Source organism: Rhynchophorus ferrugineus, unplaced genomic scaffold, assembly GCF_030347505.1.
Source record: "Rhynchophorus ferrugineus isolate W39M unplaced genomic scaffold, kcgeb_rfMv2 rfM1, whole genome shotgun sequence".
NCBI lineage: Eukaryota > Metazoa > Arthropoda > Insecta > Coleoptera > Curculionidae > Rhynchophorus > Rhynchophorus ferrugineus.
Window position 1 is genome coordinate 17,227,565 of NW_027472580.1, and position 26,361 is coordinate 17,253,925.

Sequence of the window (26,361 nt, forward strand, 5' to 3'; positions counted from 1 at the left end):
GCTACCGAAGCCCATCAAACATTTTCAATAAATTATAGTGATACTGTTCCTTTTTATCCCAATTGACGATTTTAGTTTTGTCGTCGAAGTGGCGTTTTTCGATGTTATTGACAAAGAATGGCCTAAGGGACCAAAAGAGCCTGAAGACTATGCATTTTAGGACTTATTGGACGTTTTGAGCCAACTTTTTCCAGAAGAATTGTTTGAAAATACTCTCCATTCCTTGCAAAATTGCCAAATAAAAATAGTCTTTTGGGCACGGAAAACAGTAAAATTTATACAAAATGATGCAAAATACTTTGATTAATATATGCTGTATCAATTTTTTGAATAAATGTCTTTCCAAAGAGAATAAAAAATCAGAATGCATGCAAACACTCTTCGTTTATTGCCATGTTAATCTTAACACACATTTCTTTTATAATTGCTCCTAATTTCAGATTCCAAAGCATAATATCTCCATTCTGTGCATAAAAACAGTAATTAGCAGAATCTAAATCATTTATAGAATACTCGGTAAAGAAACATTAACAACACATACGGTTTTGTCACCATAAATTATTGACTCCTAAATGCTTATTATACATAATTTTAATATTTTTCACATTTATTATTAGCTTTGATATACATACTTCCTATAATTGTTATCAGAAAAATATATGAAAGTTACAAAGTGTAATAAAAGCTGATATTCAAATTTAATCACTAGGGTAAAAGAAAAAGTAGCAAGGCAACCGCAAGGTCTTGCGTTAAGCTTTTACACGCATTAAGCTTTTTTGTCATTTATTATTTTATCTTACCTCTAGCGTGTAGTAAAAGAGTACTTTACAAAAACGTTCAAATTATACGAATATTATAATTATTTTTTTCTAAATATATATAATACTTTAATAGTTTCTGAACATCATTTAATGTTATTTGTAGATAAAAAATTAGGTTAATGTGAAGACTATTATATAACTTTGATGAAATTTAACCCAATGAAATGAAAATTATTGTCTATGTGTACTTAATTATTTTTAATATCATTGACCATTTATATTCTATATTTCTTCTTCTCCTTGACATTACATTTTATCCAATCAAACATTTTTAATCGTTAGTTTAGAATAAACTTCGGTGACGAATATGCAGATTTGATAAACATCTATGCGGATGTAATATAGGTCAATATCTCTTGGCCAATATTGCATTTACCTTGTATCAACGATATTCCTAAATATGAAAAAATGGCCACATTTACTAATGATACTAATGCGCTATTTAATATGTTTAATGTATTGCCTACAGCAATTTATAAATTCGTTTTAGAATCAGACAATATTTTCCTTCTTATGACTGAAAATTATAAATTATAATAAAAGCTGATATTCATATTTAATCACTAAGGTAAACAAGAAAGCATTAAGGCAAACGCATGGTCTTGTATTAAGTTTTACACGCATTAAGGAAACAAGAACTGAACGTAAAGAGGTAGATATGCTCTCTAACGAAAGTAAAATATATTACATGTATATACAATTGTTAATTAGGTAGATTAGGCAGTTAATTTAAATATAATAAAACAACATCTATCATATCTAACATATAATTTATTGCGGCTATATAAATAAATGTAGTTTAAATTATTCGATAATATATGCATTAGATGTACTGTAATGTTAAAATAAACTATATATATTTGATAACATTTTTGATTCATTATATTATTTAAACTAGAATTTTGTTATATATCAAAACCAGACTGAACTAGAACTCAGTGTTGATACGGCAACATTGCGACGTTTTGATGCCGTAAATTTAGATGGCGTATGTTCACACCAAGTTTAGATAGACAAACAGTTGCCTATCATATCCCTGCGTGGGTTAAGAAATAAGTTTTAACTAGGCCTAAATCCCTGGTACCACAGGCCAGGAGGTCTCCCAAAACGCTCGATATTGTAAATTAAGGAGAAAAATCCTTTAGTTTAATGAAGTTGAACTATTAGTGTATGAAGCCTAGTGGAAATGAAATATTAATGGTGAATAAACAATAGTGGTAGTTATAGAGAGAAATGGCCTGAAGAAGTCGGGTGGGTGGGATAAAAGAAGCTGCTACATACGATCGTACACAAGGAGGTAGGTACAGCGTAAAAATGAAATGTTTTCAAAAAAATACCAAGAGACATTGCGGAGACGTCAAACTACTGGAACTGCTCAACTATAGAAGAAAAGAGACAATAATCTTTTGAAATAATACTGTTAAGTTATGTGTGGAAAAATCTATCACATCCAAATGCTAATTAAGTTTGGGTCTGAAATCCTAAATCTGAACTTTAAGAACAATATGAAGGAAAATGACTAGATAGTTAAGGTAAATAACTAATCGTATGTGCGCTATGTGCTTTTATATTAACAAAAAATATTTTAATTTAAAAAACGCGCATTTTGTGATATTATATATTACAAAGTTGATATTTCAATGTTCTAATCATGAACGGGCAGCAATGTCTCATGAAGATTTCTTTATACTATTATATGTGGCTAGAGTGTGCAAAATAATAATAAACGACACATTGAGATTAAATTGATATATTAGGAAATGATTGTAGAAATCTGATATCAAAATCTTATAACAGCTAACGTTATTTTCTATATATATTTGTATTAGAAAAGCTAGGCAAATAATAATTTTGATAATAAAATTTCTGGCAATATCGACCCGCACTAACGGAGAAAATTTTATATTCCAAACATAAAATTTTGATTCTGAAACCCCCAAATTATTAACAATTTAACATGTTATGCAATAAAGTTATGTTGATATCATTAAATTTTATTCCGCAGTATCTTTTGCTCGACCCAATATTACCAGAGTTGAATGACAAAAATATCGATAAACTGTTTTTCAAGTGAAAATATCACGCAGAACATTAAATACCAATTTTATATGTTATCATATTTCTACCTGTTTTATAAAAAAAATAATATACCAACTTTTTATTTAAATTAAAAAGTTATAGCTACGATCAATGTGCATTTAATATATATCGTAAAACTGAAGAAGTATGCTGAAGATCTGATTTTTTTTTGTTGTATTTTAAAGCATATATTTTTATCACCCAAAGTTTATCTCGACTGAGCCTACTGCTCAACATGGGTTTCGAACCTTGATCATCGGCATTACACCTACCGACAGGCCAATCCACCAACTTAGAAGACATCTGGCCTTACCTACCCTGGTTACTTGCGTAACTAAATGAGTTTCTTATCGGATTTTACAATATTGCCTAGAGACTTTTAAAATACAATAACAAACATAAACTACATCCTGCATCATGTCTTGTAAAACTCAAACGCGAGACTATCGGAATGGTAGCGGGAACTGATTTAGGCGCCAAATACTGCGGCTACCAAGCCGATGATGTAAAATTTGAAGTCATGTATTATTTGAAACCAACATCCAGCCATATACGATATAGCATTTAACCGAAAGTGTCAGTTCTATATCGATATAAACATCATATCGAAATATCTACAAATGAGCTTTAGATACTTTTAAACAATATTGGCGTGGAACACAAATGATATTAGAAAAATAGAAAAATGTGCTGGTTATCGATGTACGAAAATTATAATGTACATATTTGGGGTTGAGCTAGACATAGCTCTATAATACTTAATGAACCAAAGTTTAAAATACAAGTTAATGGTGATATCACTTCTATCTTCTTGATTCTTGTAACTTTTTTCTCGCAAATGATTTTAAAATACAAAATTACTGCCAGGGTATGTAACTCACTATTATTGGTACCCATATTCGTCTTAGTAGCGAATATCCAGAATTAAATATATATATATATATATATATATATATATATATATATATATATATATATATATATATATATATGTATATATACTATATATAAATATATATAAATATATATTATAATCTAATAATAATCTAATAATATCTAATAATCTAATAATATAAACTAATATAACTTGGAATATAATCGATTTAACTTGGAACACCCAGTCTTGGTCACTAATTTGGAACCAATTTTCCATTAAATAAAGAAGAGTTTCTGTGTACTATATAGTCATAGGCAGTTCTATATTTTTGTAGACATAGTGCTTTGAAATCAACACAAGCACTTTTGGCATTGTTATAATATTCGATAACTTTTTCATAATTTCCGAACACCGAATTTCACAAAGCAAACTGACATGAAAAAATTAAAGACTGTGCTGATAATAAACAACCATTTATTTTGCCTTGTTAACTAGATGTTTATATTCTTCATAGGAACAAGCACTTCCATCATTTTTATAATATTCGATAGTTGTTTCGTGATTTTTTTCACAATACCCAATTACTCAAATCAAACTGATATGAAAAAATAAAAGACCCTAGTAACAGTAAACAATAATTTATTTTGCCTTGTTAACTAGATGTTTATATTCTTAATTCTAGAGGATAATGTGTTTCGTTGATTCGATAATAAAAATAACACAATATTTTACTTATTTCTTGTTACATGCTAAACCACTATCCCATTCTATTTACGTTCCAAATTGTACATCTAAAACGGTGAAAGTCCCATCGTATCGATTAAACAATTAAACAAACATTCCTGATAAAAAATAAAGAAGAAAACAGCTGAAAAACACGGGTACCAGTTCGCGTGACCTAAAAGAATAACGAAATGCATTCACTATTATTTTTGATCATTTTCAGTGATAGGCCGGACAAATATTTAGTATTTTCCCTTGGTATTAATTAGTTTGATATTTAATTGTTTTTTAGTTTCTTTAGCAACACCATAATTAAACGTCGTATAAATCGCAATTTATGATTTAATCTGTTTGTTAAATAAAGTAATAATCTAAGGTCCCGTGTACACCGGTCATTTTATGTTGTCACTTATCATCATTGAACTTTAATTCTTCGAAAATTAGAGTACTCGATATCGTGACATTATAATTGAATTATTTATGTTTAAGTTAGTACCCCATGCCATTCAGTGCATGTAACAAATAATTGGAGCGGTCTTCTTGGACCTTACCAACGCCTTTGACAAGGTTTGGCACGAAGGCTTAGTGGCGAAATGCATCCGATTAGGTTGACCTGATGACCTAACAGCTTTTATCAAATCATTACTGTCAGGACGATCGTTCCAGGTGAAGATTAAAGATATTCTCCCTAGCCGGAAAACCAGGAGGAGCACCGCACATCCGAAGCAGACTCCAAAAACAACTCGATGAGACGGCCCCAGTGGTTACATTTCTGGAGGTTGCAGATCAACCCACAGGAAACCCAGGCCATCTTCTTCCACAAAAAGCGTACTGCACCGAGCATTTCGCGTCTTAAAATCGAGAACGCCGAAATCCCATGATCAGAAGAAGCCACCTATCTCGGTCTTGTCTTCGATAGCAAGTTTAGGTGGAATTCCCACATTCAAACGTCCCTCCATAAAGGTCAAGGTATTGTTAATTTGCTGTTCCAGCTTATCAACCGGGCCAGCAGGCTTCCTCTCTTAATAAAATCTCTCCTGTACAAGATGCTAGTTCGATCAATCGTTCTATACGGCTCCAGAGTTTATCTAAAATACGTCTCACCTAGCCAGGTGGAACGTATTCGATAATAGATGTATTACTGAGCTGGCCGATATTTTAGGCCAATAACTAATTCGACCCTTCGTGGCCTGATTCTACCACAGCCGACGCTTCCCCGTCACGCTCTAGCTCCAAATTGTCTCGACCAACGATGTACCGCAAGTTGCGTGGTGTGATAATGACGCCACGTCCTTGCCTTGCCCTTGTGCCTCTTAACCGGTGTTACCGGTTACGGGCATCCTCCTTACTAACAGTAAGAAGTATCAGTTAGGATAATTAGATCAGCTGATAGGGTGGGCTTTAGTGGGTAACCCAGAAGCAGTCTCCACATAACCAGTCCAACTCGCTTATTCCTGCAGGTCTTCCCGACCAGGATCCGTAACAGGATCCATAAAGGAACAAATAATTTACTCTATGAGATATTTTTCGTTCTGTACTTTTGTTGTTTCTGAGATCAGAATTGACGTTTTTGGCAATCTACTTCTATATATTAATCGGCTTAGCGAAAATTTGAATCCCTTTTCATTGATTACGAGGAAGATTGAAAGGAGGAATTTGGAGGCATGAAATTTGGCACGGTTAAATATTACATGAAGGAAGAATTTGTAGGCTTAAAATGTTTGTCTAATGTGCACTACAAATAAGCAAATTCTAATGACAACAATATCGGTGAAAAAAAACATATAAAATATTTTAGGCTTTATTTTTATTGTACCTGGTCGACGCTTCAACTCATATACAGTAAACTATTCGTTGTTTCTGTTGTATGTAAATCAACCACGGATGCTTAATTGCGAGCGATTTTAAATTGGAAAACGAATCCTTAAATTTTATATTTGAACGACATTAAATCCGAAAATGAGTTTATTAAAACATTATTAAATGAAATTATTTAATTTTACTCAGAATTTTTTAAGATTTTGAGTTACCTTCGATTATTTCCATATTGTTGGAACTAATAAAGAGTTATGGCAAGTTTAGATAAAAAAACGTAACGTAAACGATAAAAAAGACTACTATGACATGTAAAGTTACATTTTAGATTGTTTCTAGAGGAAACAAAATGTGTCCGCTTTATCAGAAAATATATAGAGCTCTAAAAGAAAAACCCGACCTATGCGAAAATTTCATCCTAACATAGTTTCACAAAGTTCGAGAAAAACAAGATTCGTCTGCCCTCTTTGTTTACACGGTATTTAGATGTTCACAATCAGTTTTTGTAGTGTACCAGGGACAATTCTAAATGCTATTAAGATTATTCTGTAAATATTAATGTTATCAGCTTCTAGCTCATTTCAGGTTTCACTAGGAATTGTGTTGCCTAATAAAATGCACTAATCTAATATTGCAGGTAATAAATACAATAATGTATGCATCAAAAGTTAAAATTAATGTTGCAAGGAATATTAAGGGGGAGAATTTTAGATCCTCATTTGTCGATGAGTTGTTAGTTTCTACGTGGGATATTCCTACAAGACAAAGTAGATAGCGGCAGATTAATGAAAGCCATAGAAAGCAAAATTTAAGACGAGCTACCTGCAAGAACAATATTCCAGATTTACAGAAAGTAGATAAAATGATGGCTTGAAATAAGTACATCTACCGACAGGAAAAAAATTACAGCTACTATTTTAAATATCAAAGAGTGGAATAAATAAACAAATTCTGTTGCAGTTTTGTTTAAAAATTTAGGCTAAGAAATTATTCTTTTAATCAGCCTGGTGAGTTTATTGTTTTTCCATATATATTTTAGGTGAGAAATATGGATATAGATAAAATAGTGAGCTAAGGATGATATGTAAGAATTAAATAAACACATTAATAGTAGTGCTATAAACATTTTCAAGCATTGATCAATATTAAGGTATTTAACGGATAATATAATAGTATATGATATTTTATTCTTTGAACATTGTATCAAATAATTTGATAATACGATTTATAGACTCAATTTTTGAAAATTCAATAGTTCATTTAATTATTGTAACTATAGGGTCTTAACGTACATTTTTAAATTACAAAAAGTAAATTACCTAACTGGTTCATTATTGTTTTAGTATATATATTAAAGTCAAATATGAATTTCAAAATTGTTTTATTCGTATATTCCCTGTGTCAATATACAAACAGGTATAACTTCATTAATTATTCCATATCTATCTTTATAAAATAAAGTGAAGGTAGATCAAATATATTTAAATCTATTATTACAGTTCTGAAAATAATCTTACAGATGATACTTCTATTGTATTCAGTGGTGTAGTAATTTAAGCTTAAAAATACTGTTAATAATTAAAATTTATTGGAAACTAGATTCATTTAAAGACAATTTAAAAAGTTTAGTGACTGTTTTTTAGGTAGTTTTCATATATTTTAATTTGTTTTAATACGTTTCTGATGTTATGTAATCAAATATGTTTCTGATGTTATGTAGATAATATTGTCAATACAAGTTTAGTAACCTAACACATCATTTTTAAATCGACCACTTTACTTTCTCTATTATGTGAGAAACATGATAAACTTAAACATCGTGGATGATTTCGACGACTAGACAACCCCTAGTACTATTCAATCACCACTCTTTTTCAAATTTTCATGGAGAGATTCAACGTTCCATCGAAAATGAAATATATTCCACCCTATCTTGTACCCTTCATGATTCAGTAATACAATTACAATTTTAAGCGTTTTTAGATTTAATTCTAATTTTACGAAAATTTTGAAATACTGAAAACAATAAGAGAACAACGGTTGCAAAAGAAATCGCATGAAATAATAACAAATATTATAATAGTAGTATTATGTTAAATAGTATAATAAATACAATACTATAATTTGATAAATTACTTTTAATGATATGATATTACATCAAAGCAACTTTCATCGAACTATTTATTAATTTATAAAATACTACTTTTACAAAACATACTGAAACTAAACTTTCAGACCTTTTATTTTTAAATTAGTTAGAATCGATTTAATTGATTGAACTATATATAATATTTAACTATAGGTATATTTTTTGTATTAAATTAATTACACTAATTTAAAAATAATCGTTAGTATCTTTGAGTTGAAACTTTTCTATGATCATGGATCATCATTGAACTAAAGCTTTGCAGGGTTAACCAGTTTGCAAGGTACTGTTTAACAGTTCAAATTAATATTTCGCATTTTCATCGCTGATCGATATACATCCAAGAGCCTAATAAACTGTGTTTTATTTACGTTTCTATTTGACCATTCTAAATAGCCTCAATAATCTTACTCGATTGTTTCGCTTGTTTGGGATCAATCCAATTTACAAAAACCATTTTACCATAAGCACCATACCATAGTACCGTAAAACACTTTTTCGGCTCTTTTTTATTTCAAGAATAACGTGGTAAATCTTAAATTTATCGTATAATAATTTGACGGGAATCAGATCGTTGCATTTAAACATATTTCTACATTGAAATTGATACTAAATATTCTAAATTATCGTTTATTTTCTGAAATATGCTGAATAAATACAAAGTCAATTAATTTTTAATTACTGTTTATGTAATGTAATGGAATATCTATAGTCCTTCTAATAAAACAGCCAATTTTCGGAATAGATGACGGTAGCGAGATGAAGTCGAATATACTGTCAAACTGAGTTTTTAAAAACATAAACTTCGTTCTAAACTATGAGCGAATTTTTCATTCTAATTATATTAATTATAGCATTATTCTTGTTAAAAAGAGACAGAATACTACTTGATGCGTCAGAACCAATCAATCTATAATATTATATTTTTGTTGATACTGGTCGACCCTGTTATATGTCTCAAAATTATTTAAAACATTAATGATACTAATTAGATGTTATAAACCGACAAGCGTTGTTTTGACATTTGCCATAGTTAAATAAATAAATATTTATATAACATATAAAGATAATAATAAAAAATAACAAAATTAAGGACAATTTATTACTTCAATTTATGTATCTAGACGAGACATGGATATTTCAAAATAGGACAATAGGCAACACTTGGCAAAACGCTAATAAATAACCTAAAAACAACAAGAGTTGATGGAGAAATGTAAATGTTGGAATACCGTTTTATTTTATTTTGTCATTCATAATATTTTTTTAATGAAGCATTGCAGATATATTATTGATCATGCTAGAAACAGGCATCGCTTTATTCCTGGAGATGAGCTAAATGTTTGTGATTTATTTAATTTGCTTATTTAATAACAATCTTTAAAAATATACCCTGTAGAAAAAAGTCTTATCTATAATAACTCCTTCGATTTGGATACCCACCAGCCAGATAGAAGAAGAAATTGACAAATGATGGAATGATAAATAAGTTTTGGATCGATTTGTATGCATAGATGTAATTGATAGATGCATCTGTAATTAGATACAGAATTGTTAAATACAGTCTATTCTAAATAGTAATGACGCACGTCATCAATATGTGGCTGTCGAAAGTTGTAAATTCGTTTTACAGTCAGTCAATATTTTCCTTTTCATTTTATTGTATTTAAAAAGAGATAGAATGCTATTTGCAAGTTCGAGCATGTAATCGAATGAGCCAGCAGTAGGCGTGCGTTTGTCAAACGTTTACAAAATTCTTCAAAATATTATAATTACGGGTTATAAACCGGCAAGCGTTGTTTTAACAATTTGTTTTAATAAATTTCAAATCGCCGCTTAATATTACTCTAGTTTAAAATGCTGAAACCGCTACGTATGACGAATCAAGATCCGCTTGATGTTAGCTGTATCAGATATCAAACAATACTCAAAATTTATAATAACACTAAGTAGGTTTTTCAATCGAAACATAGCTTAATACAATAATTTCAGAAAAAATTGTTAGTCTTGATAGTGTCTTTAAAAAGCTGAAACATATGGAGCTATTTGAGGGATGTAGAACATTCCTTCAAATACTGTTGGGTAATATACGATTTAAGTGGTGTAAAGATAATCCACGAAGGGATTTAATGGAACTTCCAAACATAGTTTTTAAAAGAATAAAATTTTTAAAAACATAAGAAAATCAAGGAAGAATTATTATATCAATTTGTATATTTACATGCAACATGGATATTTCAGAATGGTATATTGGGTCACTCATGGCAAGAGAATAATAATTATAGCGTAAAGACAACAAAAGTTGATGGAAAAAGGTAAACGCTAGAATAACTGTGGATTAGGTTTTGTTAGTTACAACATTTATTTATAATTCATTGCATATAGTTCTTCATGGTGGAAACAGGAATGGTTTTATTCCTGATGCAGAATTAGTTTTTCCTCACTAAGTCCAAGGGTGACTACCATGGAAAAATGGACCATTATTTTTTTGACCACATTTTTTTGAAAATCAGCTTTTAAATAACTTGGAGGAACCATCAGCTATTGTTATGGACAATACACCATATCATAGCACACTGGTGGAGAAGATCTCAACAAAGGTTACAATTAAACAATGGCTTAAAGTACTTAAAATAACTTTTGAAGAAACCATGTTAAAGAATGAACTACTTCAAATTGTTACTTGATAAATATAAATGAAACATGTAATTGCATTTTATGTAATTTACTTTTTTAGAAATAAGCCTGAGAAAAGATACATGGTAGATCCGACTGTTGAACGTAATGGCCACAAAGTCAGGGTCATCCCTACATATTTAATCCAATTAAGTTGATATGGGGCATTGCAAAGAATAATTACCATTGACATTCAGGTCGAGAAGGATATTCAAACCAGAACTGTCTGGATTTATGAAAAGAAGCATTGTCGACATAACACCTTCGGTTTGGATGAGCTCGATAAGACACCTTGAAGAAGATATTAACAAATGGTGGAATGGTGTGCAAGTTTTTGATAAATTGGAAATAAACAGCTTAGTTATTCACTTGAGTAGAGATTCTAAAAGTGACAGTGATTGAATAAAACTTTATAAATGTTGGTTTATGACTCAATAACCAAAACAGGGTGATGATAGAGGAAACAACTAAAAGACAGTATATAAATAATATACTTTAACTGTATGAAATTGTGTTATAAAGTGTGAAAGCTTTATATGCATGTGCGTTATTATTCAGAATATACGTTATTCTACAATTCTAACTATTTTGTAGATATGGCCAATGCATTAAGGAAACTATAGTGATTAAATCTAGTTTTATCAAAAAAGATGCATACAGGTAGCAACAGAACAAATTAAGGAGAAAAACAATAATATCAAAATGATTTTACAAGGAAACATGGCATGGAAGGAAACAAGAACTAAACGTAAAAGGTAAATATGTTCTCTAATGAAAGTAAAATACATTACGCATATGTACAATTATTAATTAAATAGACTAGATTTTTGAGATACCAATATATAAAAAAACGCGCCTTCACCAATACTAGTGTGGAAAAAAGTTCAATATATATATAATTAAACAACTCTAAAGTATATATTATTGCGGCTGTACATTTAATTGTAGTTTTAAGTACATCGATAGTATATCCATTAGATGTACTATAATTTCAAAAGAAACTATATTAATTAACATTTCTGGATAATTATTTTATTTAGATTAGAATTTTCTTATATGTCAGAGTCAAAGTGTACTATAACTCAAATTTGTTGCGGCAACATTGCGTCATCAATTCAGATCACGTGGGTTCACTGTTGTTTTCTATATACTATAGGTACATTAGATTCCCAGGAAAAACCATTACTAAGAAAACGCGCCTAGAACTCTACCTCATAGGTGGTGTTGAAAACAACATTTCTAACCTACATACTACTGCAGCTGTGTTATTAACTGTAGTTTTATTTTAATATCATAGTTTATATATTATCATAGTTTAACTCCTATGATAATAATATACGCATTAGATGTACTATAATGTTAAAATAAATATTATTTTATAACATAATTTTTATTTCATTATTTTATTTACTTTAGTATTTTGTTGTCAGAGTTAAATACACCAAAACTTAAATGTAATGCGACAATATTGCGACCTTGCGACGTGATACATTTTGATGACGTGTATTGGCTGTTTTATTGGAAAGACGTTTAACTAAAATCAAAATCATACATTACTAGCAAAGAATAATGATCTCCTGTTATTTTTAGGCTATAAACAAGATAATGACCTCTAAAAACACCCAAACACGTACTGGCTTCTCAAGAAAATGGGCTCGTGTTGGCGAAAAGTCTATTTATAAACACCCGCACAAAATGTGGCCAAAGCCTTCATTAGCATTTATATGGTCAAGCGTGCGATCTTACCATAGATTTACGTTTTTTTTTTCATATACTTTGATTTTTCATTCAGGCTCAGATAAAATATCTCAACTGCAGTGCTATTAATACAATTCACGATCTTTTACGTCACTTGTTACATGCCTAGGGTTTGGTTTTACCCCGCTGGTATTTCCAGATAAATGTCTTTTGATACGGGCAAGTGTGGATTTTACTTTCAACTTTATGGGATGTTATTATACCGTACGGTCGTAAATATTTAATGTATTTTTTCTGAATATTCATGTTGCCTAGGTAATACCTAATATGGGGGGATAGAGAAAAAGATTAGAGGGAATGTTTTTTTTGTATTTTTCAAAATAAATGTATGTTTATTTATTAAAATAGTGTTAAGCTACCACTTGCTGACACTGAAAACAGCAGAGTGGCTGAATAATTTCCAAGGGACCGTTGCCTTGATTCTTGTACCAAAACTACCGAAAATTGTTTCAGTGGTGTTGGAAATCTATTTTTTACTTCCTTTTTTTAAAACTCCCCATATCGGTGCAATTATCTTGGGACTATCGATAGTCCTTTCACGAAATATATCTAATGATAATCTGATGCTCTAAGTAAGCCTGAACCTTTTGTTTGTATTTATACGCTTAATATCATCTCGGAATATGGCAGTATTTGGCAACATATTCTCACTTTTGACCAAAAACAAAGACGAGTTGATGATTCGGAGCAGTGTTTGAAGATGATCAAGCGTAATACCCGAGTTTTTGCATCGATATGTGATAATGGATGAAACATGGCGCCATCATTTCACTCCGAAGTCTAATCGATAGCCATCGGAGTGGACTGCACACGATGAACCCGCTCCAAAGCGTGGGAAAACGCAAAAGTCCGCTGGCAAGGTTATGGCGCCTGTATTTTGGGATGCGCATGGAATAATTTTCATTAACTACCTTGAAAAAGGAAGGACCATTAACAGCGACTATTACAATACGTTATTAGATCGTTTGAAGGACGAAATCACCGAAAAACGACCGCATTAGAAGAAAAAGAAATTACTACTTATGCAAGACAATGCACAATGTGAAAAATCAATTAATTAGGCTTTCTTATCCACCGTATTCTCCAGATCTGGCCCCCAGCGACTATTTCCTATTCTCAGATCTCAAAAGAATGCTCGTTGGGAAGAATTTTTCGTCGAATGAAGAGGTGATCGTCGAAACTGAGGCCTATTTTGAAGCAAAGGACAAATCGTACTACAAAAGTGTTATCGAAAAGTTGGAACCTATAATCATATATCTATAATGTTGAATAAAAAACTAATTTTTCCAATAAAATGTGTTTTACTATGGTAGGCCGACACTTTTCAATTGAACTGTTAAACTATGATTTACTGAATCACATCACATTCTTCTGATCATCAATTGTCCAGGTTATATAAGTCTTGCGCCTCTTTCTTTGTAGCTTAGCATGGCTTCCGTTATAAAGGGTTTCGCAATCCTTCCACGAATGTTGACTTTATAAGGCTCCCTGCTTACTGTTTTTGTCCAAACGGTATCAAATGAATGTTAAGTTCTTTTACTATTTTTATTAGGGTAGCTTTAGGATGTCTATCTGTATTTCGCTCACCATTTCTCTTCGCCACCTTTTGTTTTGCCATTTTTTTGGTATTGTGTCATTGCCGTGAATACTGTCACTCCCGAAATATTAAACCATGCATCTATTTTCATAGCACATTTCACCGATTGTATTTTTTAACTATCGCAGAACAGAGCGTATAATATACTGAAGTATAACCTACAACATTTTGCATATGAACTAACCAAAACAGGTGGGACGGATTATTTACACTGAAGCAGGTTGCCAGCTTATATATAACATAACAAAATGTACCATCTTGTACTATAGGTATTCGTATTGGCTTATCTGTCCGCTACATATTTCAAGCACTAAACAGTGGTTTACAGTATTTGCAGTTTTGATGAGTGACCTTTTGCCAGTTTTTAACTAAAATCATAATTTCGTAAATGTAGAACGTTTGTGATTCCTGGGCGAAAAATTGAACCAATTTAAAGTAATTATCACAAAATTCCCAGATAATCTCTATCAACTTTCGATAAGTAACTAAACATATATGGGGTTTACCATTGTCGTGATGGAAAACACTTCTTTCCTATACATATATTTGCTTTAATCGCATTAGTTATTAGCAGTATAGAATCAAATTAATAATATGTTCAGGAAGAAGAAGAAGAAGAAGCAACTGATGATGAACAATTTATTTGCAACCGTTTGTGAATTTTATCCGAGCTTCAACGATAATTTTTCGTCATCATCATTCCATAAAGGACAACCTCCGTTCATATTTTATTTCTTATTTAAGTAGTATACAGCTTATTTTGATATACCATCTTATGACAATTATTTCAAACAGTTGTATGGTCGATATTTCACAATAATTCTTACAAATTTGTAATTTATTTAATCCTACACTAATAGAGTTATGGGTAATAATATCATATGAAACAATCCACGATTTTGCTAAGACAAGCATTTTTTTTGTTTAAATTTTCTTTAAGAATTTTCAAAAATGCGACCGTTGTTATTATAACTTTTACTTCACAAATAACCCCATAAAAATCACATAATTTTTTATTAAATCGTTGTCTGATCTGATGACAAAAAAGAGAGAAGGTTGGATAGCATGTTACATATTGCATTAACATACAATTTTAACAGAAATAATTCGATATTGAGCACCAATAACGATCATTGATTGACCAGCCTTATTTCGATCATGTAACGTCTAATTATGTCTCTAGTCCAAACAGTGATAAGTCAGTGATAATTTGTTGAGATCTAGTGATCCATTTAACGAACTCTGTTCGCTGTCATTGGACCGCTGTTGTCGATTGTAAGTAAGAATGGAGACCTAGATATTTAGTATACCGTAACGGATTACTGGTTATTCTTGTTTACGATGCAGAATTGATGTTGTTATTAACATTATAACAGCTAATTTGGCAGCTGTTGGGTCAGTATCACCAATTGATTTAGTATTTAAAATTGTTGAGTTATAGTTTTGAAAGTTAACACAATAAAATTAATTATATTTGCGGCTAAATTGATTTTAGTATATTGTTAAATAATGAAAACGCACAGTTCTCTAGTATAATACCTTATACGGACTATATAATTAATAATTAATACCCCACAAATGGTTGTAAATTCAGATCTTACGTTTTGAAATTCACCTTATATTAAAATATTAATACAAAAAAATTAACTTAAAAAGTGTGTAGAACTATAATATTATTTGTATTTTGTATTAAATTTATAGAGTTGTTTATAAAATGAATGCAAATTGGTAATAACAATTTATACATCCTAACACTATATATATACATACTGGAAATATCCGAACATAAGACTGAAAATATAATAATTGTTGCCAAGTCATTCTAGTGAGAATTATTGGAACGCAATTGATAAGTGTTTTAATAAAACCAAATCAATAACATTAATATGACATTTGAAAATTGGATTAACAGAATTATATTACGACAACACATTCTCTTTAGACATCGACTCCGATATCAGAAATAGCATCTAAGAAACTTAAAAAAAATACAAGAAATTACAACTGGTAATGCTTAAATGAAAATGGCAAAAAAAGAGGTAGAAAACTAAATTCAAAAACGAAGAATATATAAAGGTTTAGCTCGAGAGAAGAAAATTAAACTTAGTGCATTGACAGTTTTGACAGGCTTGCTCTTAGTGAATCGTTTGTTTTACGAGTCTCTCTATTTTATTTTTTATACAACATTTAAACGACCTAATCTAATAAATTCGACGATTTTTACGGGTCTATATATAAAATAACAGGTTTCTATTTAGTATCAATAACTCAACTTAATCAGTTAATAGAGATATTAATCATGCAACGCCTAAAATTGTATTTTGCACTTTCATAACTTTTGTTGTCTTATTTGAGGAAAATAATATAAGAAAAAGTATTGGCTATTTCGAAGAAAATCATAATTATCAGTACATAATAAATTGCTATTATATAAGCAAATACTGAAACCTATTTTCACATACGGAGTTCAGTTATGCTCTGGGATGATCTGCAAAGAGTAACCTAAACAACATACAAATTTTTCAGATCAAAGTCCCGAGAAGTATTGTGGGCGCACCTAAATACTACAAGACTGACTACCTACATCAAAACTTTCAGATACCTACAGTCAGTCAAGAAATCAAGAAATCAAGAAAATTGTAACTGGGCATGAGGAAAGACTCCATTTTCATGAGAATATTGAACTATAGCAACTTTTGGATACTACCAGAGCAGAACACATACTCAAAAGAAACAAACCATCTGATCTTGTGTAGTATAGTGTAGTGAGGTACATTTAATAAAAAATACAGCAGTGACATGTATAAACATTATTTCACCAGAGACTGAGGTGGAATATTTATGTTCATAATTCTTGTTGTGCATATGGTAAGATCAACAAGGTTTAGTATACGAGCTGCTAATACTGAATGAAACTTTCTACTGTTTATAATTGAATAACGTAAAAGAGCCAACAATAGCGAGGAACAGGCACAAATATATCATATTTATAATAACTCTTGGCCGCTCGTTGCAAGATTTGTAAAGGATATATAGTCCTTCCAATAAAACCGTCAATGCACGTGAATAATGTCGAATAAATTTCAAATCCATTTTGTAGAAATGTAAAATTCGTTTGAAACTCGTAGGGCTAGTTAAAAAGAGATAGAATGCGATCTGATGTATTGAAACATGCAACCCAATCAATCTATAAAGTTTGATTTGTGTTAATACCGGTCGATCCTGTTGTTAACTGTCTAAACAATTCTTCAAATCATTAGTGATAATATTTATAAGTTATGAATCAGCAAACATTGAAAACCAAAAGTCCTATCTAATGTAGCAACATTGCGACGTGCTGACCTCATAATTTTTGATGACGTGCATTGACTGTTTTATTGGATAGGCTATAGATTCCAGTTCGAATGGGAACTTCTGCCATACCCAGTGCACTCTCTAGAAGTAAAACCTTGTATATTGTACAGTTCGATGCAGTATGGAAAATGATTTCGAAATCATAGCTGCGAAATTTTTTTTGGTAATTTTATTTATACGTATTGTTCTAATGTTCCTCCATAAATGTCTTTTCAGAGTGACAGGACTGTCAGAATAAAAGCAAGCACCTAATATTAATAGTGTAGCGGAAATACCGTAATTCACAGGCGAGAAATACTAAGGTTTCTGCAAATGTTATTCCAAAAAGAAACCAATATTTATTTATTTCTGATTTTATTCGTTCGGATTTATCTCATTTCTAGCTAATATGGTCCCAGGCTTTTTTAAGTCCTATTTAGTTGTTTTAATTTTAAAAATTTCTATCACTAGCAAATTTGGCTTATAAGACAATTAAAAAATGTAACTTTTAACTTCGAATTGTATTTTCAAGAATACTTCTGGTGTAAAATAACATATTATGCGAAGGCACGTATGTAAAAAAACAGTCCCTAGATGTTACTAATGAAAAACATGTCTACAGGCGTTGTTAAATTAATTCTTGTAGAAGCGCACGCTTCCTTTTTTCTTTTAATCATTTAACCAAACTGACATACAGCAAAGCGCAATCGGACACAACCCCTTAATAGCGAAAAATACGAAAATAACAAAGAATTAACGAAAAACAACTAAAAAATTTTAACAAATCTATTCTTGTTGTTATCTATTTTTTAAATAAACATAATAGAAAAAATGTCTTTATGAAAATAATTAATTTATTTTGTACTAATTAATTATGACTAACCTTTCTATCGGAGGCATATAATGCTCTATGATGTTCATCACTTTTCAATGGTCTTATCCTCACCGCCACCATCAAGCGTTCTTCACCAGTTTTCAAAGGAGGTTTTGAGGTATCACTTCCCGAACTGGACGGTGTCTCTGGAGTCATATTCGGTATTTAAAAAAAACTGTATTTGAAATAATTGAATATCTAAATATAATTATATTACACGAAATGTGTTTATATTATTAAATAATGTTGAGTCTCGTTGGGGTATATTGACGAGTCGTGTGGCGTAAATAATGTCATCGTAGGGTCAATATTTCGAACGTTCCCTTCGACAATACAAACTATACTAAACGAATGGCGAGGTTTAAAGTAGTTTTGGTAAGGATCGTGAAGGACGACCTGTTCACAGGCCTGCGCCTTTAGGAAAATGTAAATTTTCTCGTTAGTCATAATATATTTCTTTCAAAGTGGTCGGGATAATAAAAGCAAGAGGAAAAACAATTCGTAACTTTTAAGATTATGATAAAACACATTCGTCAGCACGCTTATTACTTTCACATTCGATCTTGATTTATGTTTATATTTTATTTCTGTTAATTGTTTTCCCCAATCCTGGTAAATTGCTGTTAAACGATTTTTTAAAATTAATCATTAAAAATCTTCGGTTTGTCAGTAAAGGTCAATTAAAAACTCCCCGGCCTACCATAGTAAAACGCATTTTTGGGCAAATTTTTTTTTATTCAACATAATTCCCTCAAGGCGTAGTATGATTTGTCCTTTGTTTAAAAATAGGCCCCAGTTTCGGCGATCAACTCTTCATTCGACGAAAATTTCTTCCCAGCGAGCATTCTTTTGAGATCCGAGAACAGGATATAGTCGCTGGGGGCCAGATCTAGAGGATACGATGGACGAGGAAGCAATTCGAAGCCCAATTCATGGATTTCGACCAACGTTTTGACAACTTTCATTTTCTTCAAATGCGGCCGTTTTTTCGTCGATTTTGACCTTCAAGCGGTCCAATAATGCTATGTAATAGTCGCTGTTGATGGTCTTTCCGTTTTCAAGGTAGTCGATGAAAATTATTCCGTGCGCATACCAAAACACAGACGCCATAACTTTGCCAGCCGACTGTTGCGTTTTCACACGCTTTAGAGCGGGTTCATCATGTGCAGTCCACTCGGATGACTGTCGATTGGACTTCAGAGTGAAATAATCAGTGTTCATCCATTGTCACATATCGACGCAAAAACTCGGGTATATTATGCTCGATAATGTTCAAACACTGCTTCGAATTATCAACTCATCGTTGTTTTTGGTCAAATGTGAGCTCGCGCGGCGCCCATTTTGCACAGAGCTTTCTGATTTTTATCGTCTTCGAATTTTATTATCGTTTTGCCCATACAATCTACAAGTTCAATCTATATATAAAATAGGAAATTTCTCTAAAAACACCTTGAATTCTACAGCTAAACACACATTATAGGCTCAATTTAAAATAGCACTGACACGAGTGTCAATATATGTCTGTCTAAAGTTGTAAATTCGTTTTACAGTCAGACAATATTATCCTTGTCATTTTATTCTATTTAAAAAGAGATAGAATGCTGCTAGAAAAAAGAATGCTGTTTTAGTAAGCCTGCAAAAGTTGTCCGTTTGCCAAACTTCTGAAAATTTTTCAAAATATTATAATTATAGGTTATGAACCGGTAAACGTTAATATGGTTAATATGTATGAGGAGAGAAATAACACTAACTATTTTGCAGCTATGGCAAATGTATTAAGTAGAATGCAGTGATTATATATAGTTTTATCAGGAAAGATGTATACAGATAGTAATAGGACAAACTATAGGGAAATCTAGTAATATCATAACGACTGTACAATGATACATTACATCGAAAGAAACAAGAACTAAGCATAAAACATAAATATGCTCTCTAATGACAGTAAAATACATTACTCAAATATACAATTGTTAATTATGTCGATTAGGCCTTCGGGGGATACTACTACATAAAAAAACACTCTTAGAACCCTACGTATACTAGTATGGTTGTATAATTAATTTTAGTTTTAAGTTTTTCGATAATATATGTATTAGATATATTATAATGTTAAAATAAATTATATTTAATGGAATATTCGTTCAATTATTTTATTTATATTAAAATTTTGTTATATATCAGAGCCAAAGTCTACTAAAACTCAGAGTAATTGCGACAACATTGCGACGTTTCCCATGACTATATAACTTTTTTATTAGATAAGATAGTAATAAATAATAAAATGAGAAAATTTTCTATGACGTGCGTTAACTGTTTTATTGGACAGGCTCTAGTTCTCTAGATTCTTTCAACACATCTGCAAAAAATTTTGTGAATTTGGAAATCTAAACCGAGCAAAACCATTATGGTTGATTACAGCTGACGTGTTCAATATATAAAACGAAAGAGGAACCATTATTATTCGAACGCCAATATAAATTTGTATAACAATATCGTGTTACAAAACCCGTAAAATATTCAAAGGCTTAAGTTAAATGCTATATAATCTTTTTTATATTAATTTGAGGGTAATAATGGTTTTATGAAGCTGAACTTAAGAAAGACATACAGATATAAGAGGAAGTAATTATATGGATATTTTTTGAAGTAAAAAAATTAGAATAGAATAGAAAATTATCTACAATAAAATGTGTGCCTATAGGGGGGTAATTTTATGTACCTATAATTGCTTCCTTCCTTCCTAATTCAACCTTATAATTCTTTTAGAATAAATTATGGATGAAAACTAGTAATAGATTTGACTCAGCAATAAAAATAAAGTAAGAAAGAGTGGGTTTGAGAAAAAAAATTCCTTTCCTTGTGTCCTTTCGGGTTTTGCGAATTTACTTATATAATTTTTAAAAACTAAAGATATATTGCTATGATTCCGTACATGTACAATAGCAATATCAATTGGTAAAAATACGAAATATCAATATAAATAACTGTTATACAATCTAACGTAACAGCTAAATTTGTTAGTTGGTTTTAACATTTTCCTTACATAAAAAAAACAGTTTAAAATTACATTTTCAACAGTCATTAGTTTTGTTATTTGATTTTTTAATTTTTATAAACTTATGGTGATACTGCTGTATAATATTTTAATTGTCGGTTTTGGTTTTAAAGATTTATAAGTGATGATATAAGTGACAAACAACCTGGATAGTTAAAAAAAAAGTTTGAACACAATGAATGAATATTGAGAATGTTAATGAAAATCCAACTCTAATCAACATAATCAACCTTTAGACAGCTAATAAGTTGACGAATTAAACAATTATTAGATTTTTAGATGTTTAAAAGCCGCGAGAAAAATATAAAAAGCGAAGTAAAAATAGGTACAACATGAATTGATGTTTTAAGAAGAGTTACCTGTAACGTACTGTGATTAGCGATGGAAAATGGGTCTACTACAACAATACCAAGCACCAAAAAATATAGGTTAGTCGAAGAATGTCACCCACATCCATATCGAAGCCATAAGGGCACTGAAGATATGTGTAATCTCACTTTGTTATGATAGAAAATAACTTTTATTTTGATTTGATTTTTAACAGTAGAGATTTCAATCGGTCTGGTCAAATTTCAGCTATTCATGAACAATTTCTTTCGTTCCACAAAAAAAATTGCAATATCACATTACCTTGCTCCAATGCTGGTTTTGCAACCGCTTGTGAATCTTCTATGGATTTCGACCATCATTTTTGATGATCCTACATATCTTTTTAGAATTTTAAAATCAAAGGAAATTGGAATACAATTCTCGATATAAATAATTTAGTGATGCTAAAAACTTAATCAATCACTTAATTTAGATTTGCCTCGTACTTTTAACAGAATTAATAATTTTAATTTATTAAAGTACTGTTTAAATAAGAAAACTGTAACAATTGAACAGAATATGTTAAAACTTATAACTTATAACATGTCATATACTCCAATTTTGATGTCAGTTAATTATTTATTGTTGGTTATGATAAATCTTGATAAACTTTATCTACCTGTACTTTTATCCAAGCATGTAGCTTCAATAGAAGATAAAAATTATATATTTGTGTCGGTGCCATTACATAGTTCATTAAACATTTGAATTCTTGATCACATTATTCATTCAACCTCATTAAAGTACAAAAGTTTGGTATTACAAAAATGATTCTGTGAAATATAACCATTAGTTTCTACAGTAATATGTAAATTATTTAACGGCAAAATATTAAAAAATAATTTAACAAATTAAAATACTTTTAAAAATTAAAATTGATTTATGTCATTAATTACTTGAATATTCTCAATCATCAAATGCTTATTATTTTCAATAATACTCAATAATTTTCTGTTAAATTTTGTAGTTTCGATACAGGAAGCCTGTGATACTTATATATGCCATGAGTTTCCATAACAACTCGTTCGATAAAATTCAAATGAGCCCATCACAGAAATAATTTATATTTTTTCGGAATGATTATTGTATTTACATGTCGAATTTTCCGAAGGGCATAGGAGAATTGTATCAGATAATAATACAAGTTAACATATCATTATAACCGTATAAAACTGTAGGAATAATTTTACATATAACACCTACATCTCTAAGGAAATACTATAGGTTAATCGACAGGCATTTGTTAATAAAAAAAAACAATCGATTAAAATCCTAAATTAAGAGTGCTAGAGTATAACAATAATTTAATCATAATTTCCGTTATCAGGTGTGTGTATAATTTACTAAATATCTACAAAACTTTATCTGTAGTCCCATCAATATAACCATCACTTATAGTAAAGCCGGCTTAGTGGCGCAGTGGTAAAGGCGACAGGACGATCCACCTACTGTTGCGATAGTGGAATCCTCGTACTCCTCGAACCAATGGTCGTAAATTTATGTTTGTGGTTGTTTAATATTTGTGATTGTCTTAGGCAAGAGTGTAAAATCCGACAGGGGAAATGATCCCAGTCACGCTCGTAACCAGGCTAGGTAAGACCGGATGTTTTTTAAGTTGATAACTCGCCAGTCGGTAGGCTTAATGCCGAGGACCGTGGTTCCGAGCGTACTTAACCGTACGTTAAACTATAGGTCCAGTTCAGATAAACCCCTAGTTGCTTTAAAGAGCTAATATATCTTATAGACTTTATAGAAGCATATATATATATATATATATGTATATATATACATATATATATATATATGTATATATATATAAATAAGTGATAATATAAAATAAAAAATAATAGAAAAAATGTGAAATCAAATTAGTAAGTGATTAAAATAGAATCAAGGAGAGAAAAAAAGATTTGAAATGTTAATAGAAAAAATATACGAGTAAATATAAAAAAGGAGTCTATATCTGTTAGCCGATATTTTTCGACATTTTTTCAAAAAAAATGTTTTAAAAAGAGATATCTCTTTTATGAATTATTTCTTTCTATGTTATTTCTGAAGTTTTATCAATGGAAGGAAAACATTATCAAACTCTCAAAATTGATAATTGTAATAAAGTTCAAATAAATTATATTGAATAATAGAATCAAACAACAAACTGTATTAAACAGCTTGTTATAATACGAACAAAATATAGACTAGTTAAACCTGAAGAAATGCAAAAACATTTACTTAAACACCTATTAAAATTAACGGTATTTAAGGAAACAATCCATCAGAATATATTTTCATCGTAAATAAATTGTATCTGGATATACATTTCCATGACCCGTTTTCATATATTTTAACCGGAATGACCGAAATTGCCATCGTAATATATGTTTGTTTATTTATGTCCGTACAGAGCATCAAAACACAGCCAATTATTTGTATTATACTCAGAATATAATATGACAGATAATTTTAATATCAAAACTGTATGTCAAAAGTTTCTGTTGCTGCACAATAATGATGCTATTATCGATATTTTTTAAATATTTTATCATTGCCCTTGGGCATAATGTATAGATCACCTGCAGATATTTTATTTGTAGGTCATTTATAATTATAATTTGACATTATTTTAGTAATTTGAAACTTGGTTTTTTGGAAATTAATATTTAATTTATATCAAGTTCACAGATTCGAAAAATATTCCTGGAAATACTGTATTTTATTGTGCTTAATTTGTATCTTAGGTTTTTTTCAAGGTTTTACATTTTTTCTGCATTAATTGTGCTGATACGATTGTTCAATAAAAATATAACAATTTTTAATTCGTACCTTTACTATAATCTTTAAAGAAATTCTGTTTTTATATTATTTAATACAAATAATTATATGTTCCATAGCAATCTACACAATTAGTGTTATAAAATTGTAACATTTTACTAATAATTCATAGCTTATACATTTATTTTCGCACTGTCCGTTGCTAATTTTGTCTATTAATAAATAATTATATTGCCTCAAGAAAATTTTTTCAGTATAAAATTAATCTAAAAATTACTCTAAACACAAATGGTGGTTCTCACACACGCACTCTGGAATCATTTTACTGTCGTCTGTTTGCTTAGGTCGTCTTCATAGAGTAGTAGAAAGACAACTCAATGTGTCTGGAGTCTGGAGAAAAGTTTTGCTTTGCTCAATATCCAGATGGGTTTAATCGGCCATTCAAGTAATTTAATTTTTTCGATATAAATCTCCATTATAGGTACCTGTAAGAAAACATTTTGCCGTGAAGACTTTTAATTGTATCTTTGATAAAGTTCGGCGCGTGACCGGCCTGACGTCACGTTTAATTGACCAATAAAATTTAAATAAAAAACAATTTAATTTCTGAAATAATTTCAATAAATAAAATTCAATGAATAAAATATAAATAATCTGTACAACTGCAAATTATGTATAAAATAAATAGCTATAAAATATAAATATTATCACAAACAAAGAAGTTTGGAACAAATCAAAATTACCTCCTTTTTTTCCTTTTTCATATTTGTTTAGGGCCATCAATTTAATCTATTAGTTTTCTGGCTTTTTGTTTTCTTATACTGAAAGCAAACTTTGAGTCTTTACCTGTTAAAATTCTGTTTACCTATTTTATCCAAAAGTATATGGTGCATATTATTTTTAACATTCCATCTGGAAGATCATTAAATAATGTACAATTAAATGGTTTTAAATTTACATTTTTTTAAAGATGTTTGACAAATAATATGTTATGTTGTTGACGTGGTAATATCATGAGAGAATATAAAAAATATAAAACAAAGAACTACTGACAGTATAAAAAAACGTTTTTCTGGGGATGTGATATATCCTTGCTTCGTTTGTTCGTATAGGAACATCTTCAATTGAAGTTATAAAGTGAAGTTGAAATTTCGCAACTATTGGTAATACATCCCCCGTTAATATGGAATTAATCCTCTTCACAATTTCCTAAAAGCAAATGAGATAAAGAAATGAACTTATGAGCGTTTTAAATGATTTGTCAAACATACTAGCCGAAGGATGTATATTCTTCAATCTATGAACTCTAATAGACCCAAAATAATACTCCAAATAATCTTAATTAAGTAGCCTTAAGGCAATATATTTATTCGGACAATTATACATATTTTTATCTTTAATTAAATAAACCCCCTCAAAGTGACTATTAAATTTTTAATTAAGTTTAACAATCTTGTTCTTACTTG

General features: G+C 30.2%; 1 protein-coding gene across 1 annotated transcript in view; it reads right to left on the reverse strand.

Moving 5' to 3' along the window:
* The window catches only part of Kif19A (Kinesin family member 19A), a 62,850-nt gene extending 43,887 nt beyond the window's left edge, over window positions 1–18,963 (reverse strand). The window contains exon 1 of the mRNA XM_076402676.1: window positions 18,709–18,963. Coding sequence (XP_076258791.1) covers window positions 18,709–18,855 — 147 coding nt within the window. The 5' untranslated portion in view covers window positions 18,856–18,963. The remainder of the gene's footprint in view (window positions 1–18,708) is intronic.
* Window positions 18,964–26,361: the final 7,398 nt, after the last annotated feature.